Source organism: Mugil cephalus, chromosome 6, assembly GCF_022458985.1.
Source record: "Mugil cephalus isolate CIBA_MC_2020 chromosome 6, CIBA_Mcephalus_1.1, whole genome shotgun sequence".
In the NCBI taxonomy this organism is placed as follows: Eukaryota; Metazoa; Chordata; class Actinopteri; order Mugiliformes; family Mugilidae; genus Mugil; species Mugil cephalus.
Genome location: NC_061775.1, coordinates 8,552,101 through 8,559,821, shown reverse-complemented (window position 1 = coordinate 8,559,821; position 7,721 = coordinate 8,552,101). Strand labels below are relative to the sequence as shown.

Here is a 7,721-nt window from a genome sequence, read left to right as displayed (position 1 = left end):
CACCATCCAACTCAGACTAATCATCTCCTGATTTTAAGCAGCTGGGCAGCTGCTGGGTGTCAAGAACGCAAATGCACCCTTGTGGTTAAAAGGTAAAATACATGCACAACGTAAAGAATGGCTCCTACAGCTACAGTTGATCTCAGATGTTTATGCTCATCTGCAGGGAACTTCATAAAAAAAACAAAAAAACACTATCTGAAGTCTTTGTGGAATATTTGCTCTCTATAAAAGACTTTTTAAAACTTATTTTAAAAATTAGTTCAACTTCATTGAGTTTATATTGCGTCAAGAAGTCCATTGCGTTAACATTACTACAAATTGTCTCAATAAGTGTTAACAGAAGCAGCTGATTCAGGAGTACGTCCCGGGCCGGGGGCGCAACTACCTACTTTCTGAGGGGTATGCAGACACATTCCCATGGCTGGGAATAATTTGTGAGGCTTGTATTCAACTGCTTTTATTTTGAAGCAAGTCATTAAATGCAAAATGTATTATTTGCAGTTTCAACTGGGACTGGTGACAAGGTTTCATACTGCAAAAAACAACAACAGAGAGGAAGAGAGAGAGACAGAGAGACAGACAGACATAGAGAGAGGTATCATACTGAAAAAAAAAACAACAAAACAGCACAGCAGGTGATCTACCACCAAAAACAAAACATAAGTCAAATTACATGTAGTGTCACCCACTACTTAACAGTTAGTACTTAAGGTAAATGTTACCACTACATTGTTACATGTTGAGCCTTTGCACTCCCCCATTTGTCAAGAATGTTATCAAATGAAATGGACCGTGCCACAGTATTTTCAATAGAGATCACTGCTAACTGGGTCAAGCGATCATTGTTCATACTTGAACAAAGGTATGTTTTGATAAGCTACATCAATATGTATGTAAGTGTGTTTTGGAAACTGACAGTTTTTGGTTATTTTACCTATTTACCTTAACATTTAAGCTAAGTTGAGGAGAAGAACAAATATGTCAAATTACATTATTTCATGAAATTATTACATGATTATCATGATGCATTCCAAGAACACTGTGATGGTGATTCACTGAGCATAAAACATGATGTTTTTCTGTCTGACTTTATCGTGGCACAGCACAGACACGGTAAGGTTTAGGACAACGAAAGGCTGCCATGGTGTACTCCAGACTGGGCTGCACTCCAGGGGGTGCAGAGAATGAAAACCTCTGAAGGAGGGATGTGAAGAACAAGAACAACTCCATCCTGGCCAGATGCTCACCGAGACACACACGCTTACCTGAGAACACACAACACAACAGACGAGTTTGACCAAGACACCTTATGAGATATTCAGATATAGTTTTGTAAAGTTATAGTAAATACAGGGACTGAATATGGCCGAACATTTTTTTCTGACATGCATGTTCTCCTTGTGTCTGCGTGGCTTCTCTCTGGGTACTGGGTACAGCTTCCTCCCATCATCCAAAGACATGCTTGTTAAGTTGACTGGTGATTATTCTAAATTGGCCCTAAGTGTGATTGTGAATGGTTGTCTGTCTCTCTGTATTGGCCCTGCAATAGACTGCAGACCTGTCCAGGGTGTATCCCGCCTCTCACAAGATGGCGGTTGGCATAGTCTTCAGCAACCCTGCGACCCTCCAGAGGACAAGCGGTTTCAGAAGCTGAGTTTGTCACACACACATCATGTTTTTCCTAATTGTAAACCTACAGTGCTGTGTTCCAATTCAATTAATCAGTGTCTTCAGTGCAAGACCTGCACCAGAGAACTTGACAGGAATGCGTCCACAGCCATCGGTCCACAATGTTTATCTTGTAGCACTGTCCAGTGCCATATCTTCTTAGTATCTTCCCGTCATTTCGTCTATTTAAAGCTTCAGCTAAAACAACATGCAACTAAGTAATGATGGACTAACCTGCAGAAAATGGAAGGAAGGCCTCTCTCTTCCTAAATTTACCATCCTGGTCCAGAAAGTGTTGAGGGTTGAAGGAGTTTGGAGTTTCCCACATTGACACATCATGGAGGACAGAGTGCAGTGTAGCCAGGATCATGGTTCCCTGAAGAAACACCAGCAGTGGTTAAATGAGTTAATAACGTATTGTTTTTTCATATTTGTTGTTGAGGCTGACGTTCCACAGTTTCCTCAGCTTTAGCCTCGTCAAGAGTGAATTTGGGGAAGCAAAGTTAATCTTTCAATCCCGAGGTGGTCCTTAGTAGTTATTCATGTAATAATGGACTGTTGTTTCTCTTTACTTAGTTGAGTGTCTCTTGTCATAATATGGATTAAAACTGCAGTCAAACAGGGCTATTCACTGCACATAACTATGGACCAACCCTATGTCTGCACAACACAACCGATGGTATCAAACACATTAATAAGGAAAAATAAAGATAATAATAATCTTCTAATTTACTGTTGACAAGACCCACCTGTTAATTGACAACCATTCCACATAACTACCTCAAGAAACCCATTCAGAGAATACTGAAAGTGTGCAAGGCTGTCATCAAAGCAAAAGGACTATACAGTTCATAAAAGTAGTCAGTTGTTTTCTTTGTCGCCCGTCATGAGTCAAACCAAAGTTCATTCTAATTGGTACAGCAGCCTGTTTTGTTCACTTTAGAGGCCTTTGTTGTGGTGACTGCATGATGATTTGGTACCTCAGTTCTCAGAGACTCAAACAGTGTCTGACGTGGAACATAAACAGTAGGTAATAGTAGAATAATTATGAAGTAATAAAGAAATATTAAGCATTACCTTAGTGAACACATAATAAATAATGATTATTTAACTAAGGTGTCTTTGTTCTGGATTGTAAAGTATTTACTGTGGATTGTGTACCTTTGGGATTGTGTACTTATCCACTGTAGTATCATTGTTTGTCATGTGAGCCACATTGAGGGGGACGATGTTGCCCATCCTCTGTATCTCATGGATGACTGCATCAGTGTAGGGGAGGTTTTCTCTGTCAGACATACACGGCTGTCTGGACGAACCAATCACAGCATCAATCTCAGCCTGGACTCTCTCTGCACACAGTGGAAACAGGAAACATGTGAGTCTGGGGACACATAAATGCCTGAGGGGAAATTATACACTCCACACATTTAGTCTCAGACTGACCCTATCCTTTGAGAGACTTCTGACAATATCTGGATATTACTCAAACACACCTTGTATGTCAGGGTAGTTAATCATGTATAGCAGCGCCCAGTGTAAAGTTGTGGTAGTAGTTTCAGTTCCAGCACCAAACAAGTCCAGAGTCGAACAACACAAATTTCTGAGATCAAACCCAGACTCTTTGTCCTCTTTCTGCCAGTGACACACAAGAGACAGTTGACATACAGTACTTTATATGAAATGCAAGGACACAACAGACACATTAAAACACTCACCTGTCCCATTTCTATGAGGAAGGAGTCAATGTAGTCTCTTGGTGATGATGGGTCAAGGGTGTCTTTGTGTTCTTTGATCTTGATTTCTATGAAATCAACTATTTGCTGTAGACAAGTGATTACCTTCTTATGAGGTCCAGGAAACCACTTCATCAGCCAGGGGACTGTGTTGTAAATCTAAAGTAAAGCAACAGTTTAATTTGCTGCTCTGCAATATTTCTACATTGCATCTTTGTTTAATACTGCATCTTGCTTAGAAAGGAGGCTCACCTGTACCCACAAACCTTCCTGCAGATGCACAATCTCATTGAACGTCTCCAGAATATACTGGTACTGCTTGTCATTATATTCATATCGATTCCCAAACACCAAACAGCAGATGATGTTGGACACAGCATTATTTATCAGATGCTGAACATTAAATGGTTTGCCTGTGAAGGAAAGAGAGAAATTTGCAAACATGATCCAATATTACCATGTGCACATGATATGATGCACTAATCTGTTGTGGTATGCTGGGTTGTAAAGTTACAAGGTAAAGAAAATGACATGTACAACACAGAGTACAGAATAAAATTATTTTTTGTCACAGTAAAAATCATGGTTTTCTGTGCCTTGTTGGTCTGCAAAAGCCTCTGTGAGGTACTGGCACTCCTGCTGGATGTATCTCTCCATGGTCTTCTTTCCCAGACCAAAGTTTTTGAGTGTATGAAGAGCAAATCTCCTCTGCTGCTTCCATAGATAGCCAGTTGACATCACAAGACCTTTTAGGAAGACAAAACTCAATTAGCCCTGCATCATCAGGAGTTTGATTTCTCTGGTATTATTATTATTAATAATACTATTATTATTGTTAATACAAGCTAGAAACATTAGATACAAAATGCAAAAAATTACCATTATTCTGAAACATCACTTCAAACAATGGAATACGGGGACGATCTGCAAAGTCTTCTCCTCGTTCGACCAGGGCTTCTTTCACAAACTTGTAGCCACTGATGACCACAATCCTTCTACCAAAGAGGCGAAGGCTGAAAACGTTTCCATATTTCTGTGCAAACTGAACATACACAGCAGACTGGTGTTATGGTGCTACACTGGAGTGACATTCACTACCAGTCAAAAGTTTGGAACCACCTTCTCATTCAATGTCACTGTTTCTGCCATCAGACATGATTTCAGTACTGTATCCAAAATATCTTTAAAAAAATAAAATGATAAATGTCTCCTCGTCAGTCTGGTGAAGGGTTCAGTGACAGTGATAGGTTATTGAACCCTTGTCATTAGACCTCCATAAAAACTTCCTGCCAAACCCGAATACAGTATATAAAATGATGTAATGTATTAATGGTGGAAGACTTAGAGACATGTTAAATATTTATTAAAATAGATAATTAAATGATTTTCTTCATGCCAGGATTATTCCTCCAGACGTATTTATTTTCCGTCTAATCTTCATTGGAGGACACGGTAATGTTTAGAAAAAGGTTAAAACGAAACTAAATCGAAATCCCGTGAATACAAATAGGGTCATGAAGATTCCTTTCCCCCTGATTTAGACACTGTTGTGTACTAATGATATCATTTTGTTTGTATGTATGTACTCATACTTCTGTGAACTGCAGGTGAAGTCTGGTAGGTTGAATACGATGAAGATCGCCGATGAAAGGAAGTGCCCACGGTCCTGGAGGAAAGTTTTTCGGTGCTCTGTTCTTCAAAACATCAGCCAAAAGTAGAAAAACACCAACAAATATTAAGACGCTCCTGACGTCGATCCAATCCAAGCCGAGGATGTAGAATATCTCTTCCATTTCTTTGCCTTAACAGCGCTGCCTACTTTAAAGAAAGGTCTGTCAGTGAAATGTTGTGCAGGCCCTTCTCATAGATACATAAACACTAGATGCGCATTCTGGCTGGTCAGACGCGTCAACGCGGCCGTCATCTTGGGCAGGGGTCCTTACCGACTTTTGTGTCGTTTACGGATGTTCTCATGAAAGAAACACCAAAACTAAGCAACAGGGAATACAATTTCACAAGTGAGAAGATGTTTTATGTTATTTAACCGTTATGAACGTGTTGAATGTATTTCTAAAGATTGCCTAAAATTAAACTACGTATCGTGTTACTAGCTTATGTAAGGATAAGAAAACAAAATATGTTTTTGTTATTAAGACATCAGTAATATGATAAAAGTGACATTTAGAAATCAGCCACTGTATGTAACTGTACTAAGCAGGAAATGTTCCTAAACTATCTATCAGTTTCAAATATAACATTAACGTTAACTGCTAACATAAGTTTTGTGTCTGAACTGTAGCTACATGAACGGAACCCAGCGTTGGTCAGATGGACTTGTGTTTACTTTTATGTGCAACGAAACTACGGTGACAAAGTAATTCCCCTCGTGGATCATTAAAGTCTGTCTAAGTTTAAGTCTAAGTGTTATTTAACATATACTCTTCCTGTAACTATATTTTTATTTTGATCATTGTATCATAGACTCTATTGTGTTATTATTATTATTATTATTATTATTATTATTATTGAATCTATCATTATCTCTGTTTTTATTGTTAATATAAATACGTGTTGACGAATACCTACAAGCCTTTCAATGGCGTTGCACATTATCTGCATTTTTTATTTTATCAATCTATATTGTATCATACATATATGTCTGACATTTATAATAAACCAAACGGATTGAAAATCGGTTGAAAATTCAGTGAATTATGATGATTTTAATCGTTGATAGACCTCTGCCTCCGTTCACTAATACAGTGCGTAGACACGGCTTCCCCCTCCCCAAGATGGCGGCCGCGTTGCATCTAGTGTATATATCTCTATATTATTATTATTATTATTCTGGGCATGTAAATGCACTCAATGAAAAACAAGGTCTTTACACCTACTGTTCCATAAGTTCATATTCTGTCATGTTACTGTTTTGATAATTTAGAAATTATCCAAATGAATTTGACACACCATGTCTCTACTTCCAGTTTACAATTGACTCTGGAGAGGACCCTGTCATGCTGAAAGCTCTGTGTAATCACGTGGTAACCCTGCGATTTCAGACAGCACACTACAGTACCTTGGGGTTCAAGACTGTGCCATTGCCACTGTCCTGCACCAGCATGCTGCAGACCAGGCATCAGCCAAGGACACAGGTCATATTTATATTTACTACTCATGAAAATGTAGGACTTGCAGTTCTCATTGCCTATATTATTATCATTATTATTATTATTGTTATGGGGAATTGCACCAGAGGCAACAAATGATATGACAGTGTGTAAGCCCAAAACAAAAAGAAGTGTGAGGACTGGTGCAAAGTGCACACTGTACAGAGCATATGCTGGTGACTTAGAATGAGTTTTGCTCTCCTCTTATTATTCTACTCTCATCTTCTCTCCTGCCTTTGTCTGCTCTCATCCTCTTTCCTCTCATTTACTCTTTCTCTATTTTTGTCAGGGCCTCTTCCAGATCCTCACATGATGGCCAGTGGAGAAAAACTCAAAGACATTCATCCACAACCAGGGTTATGCAAACTGCTGCATGGGCTTGAGAAACTTAATTTGGTTGACTCTAACTTTGGCCCTGTGCCATTTGGCTCTGTCCTTTCTTACCGATAAGTAAAGACTGCATTAGACGCCCTGATGCCCCTGCGTTTCTGCAGTTACCTGTTAATGGCTACAATTTTAAATTCCCAGTAAATTATGAGCTCAATTACAAGCAACAATGCCACCTGGAGAGAAATGAATACTGATGTCATGTTCTTATGACAATGACACACTTTTGTGAATGATGTCACATCATTTCATTTTTAAAACAATCAGTTCACTTAACATTTACATGCAACCATTTACAGTATACAAGGCCACAGCTGTACAGCCACTTGCAGTAAGGTCCACAATAGGAAGACTTAGACTGATTTGTCCCCTTTGATATCAAGAGGTCCCTGGTAGTTAGACATCAGGCAACAGATGGCCCAGAGGTGATTGACAGATCCTACCATAGAGAGTGGAACAAGCTCATCCCAAATGACCCTGCGTATGGTCCTTTCCACTAGGATCCTCAGTAATAGCAATAGCAAGCAATAGCCTGGGTCTTCTGAGTGTTTTCCTTGCTGAGCTGGGTGGACTTTTTTAATGGAGGGATGATGAGTTTTACCCCCACCTCTGACAGCATCTTCTCAGTCAGGAAGCTCTTATCTGCCATTACCTCACCCCCTGGCTGGAGTAGCTATAGAAGGTGTGATCTCTTTGTTATTTCAATGTCTGAAACAGAGCCAGTGTACAGTGTAGAAACAAATGTGATAATACCACATGACCC

General features: G+C 39.4%; 1 protein-coding gene across 1 annotated transcript; it reads right to left on the bottom strand.

The window, feature by feature from the left end:
• Window positions 1-444: 444 nt before the first annotated feature.
• Window positions 445-5,259, bottom strand: LOC125009834 (cytochrome P450 2J4-like). Its single transcript, XM_047588052.1, has 9 exons — window positions 4,997-5,259; window positions 4,284-4,446; window positions 4,001-4,150; window positions 3,657-3,817; window positions 3,387-3,563; window positions 3,165-3,303; window positions 2,833-3,020; window positions 1,906-2,047; window positions 445-1,268 (listed from the first exon to the last, which is right to left on the bottom strand). The coding sequence occupies exons 1-9, from the start codon at window positions 5,195-5,197 to the stop codon at window positions 1,093-1,095; spliced, it is 1,497 nt and encodes a 498-aa protein (XP_047444008.1). The 5' UTR covers window positions 5,198-5,259; the 3' UTR covers window positions 445-1,092.
• Between the last annotated feature and the right edge of the window lie 2,462 nt (window positions 5,260-7,721).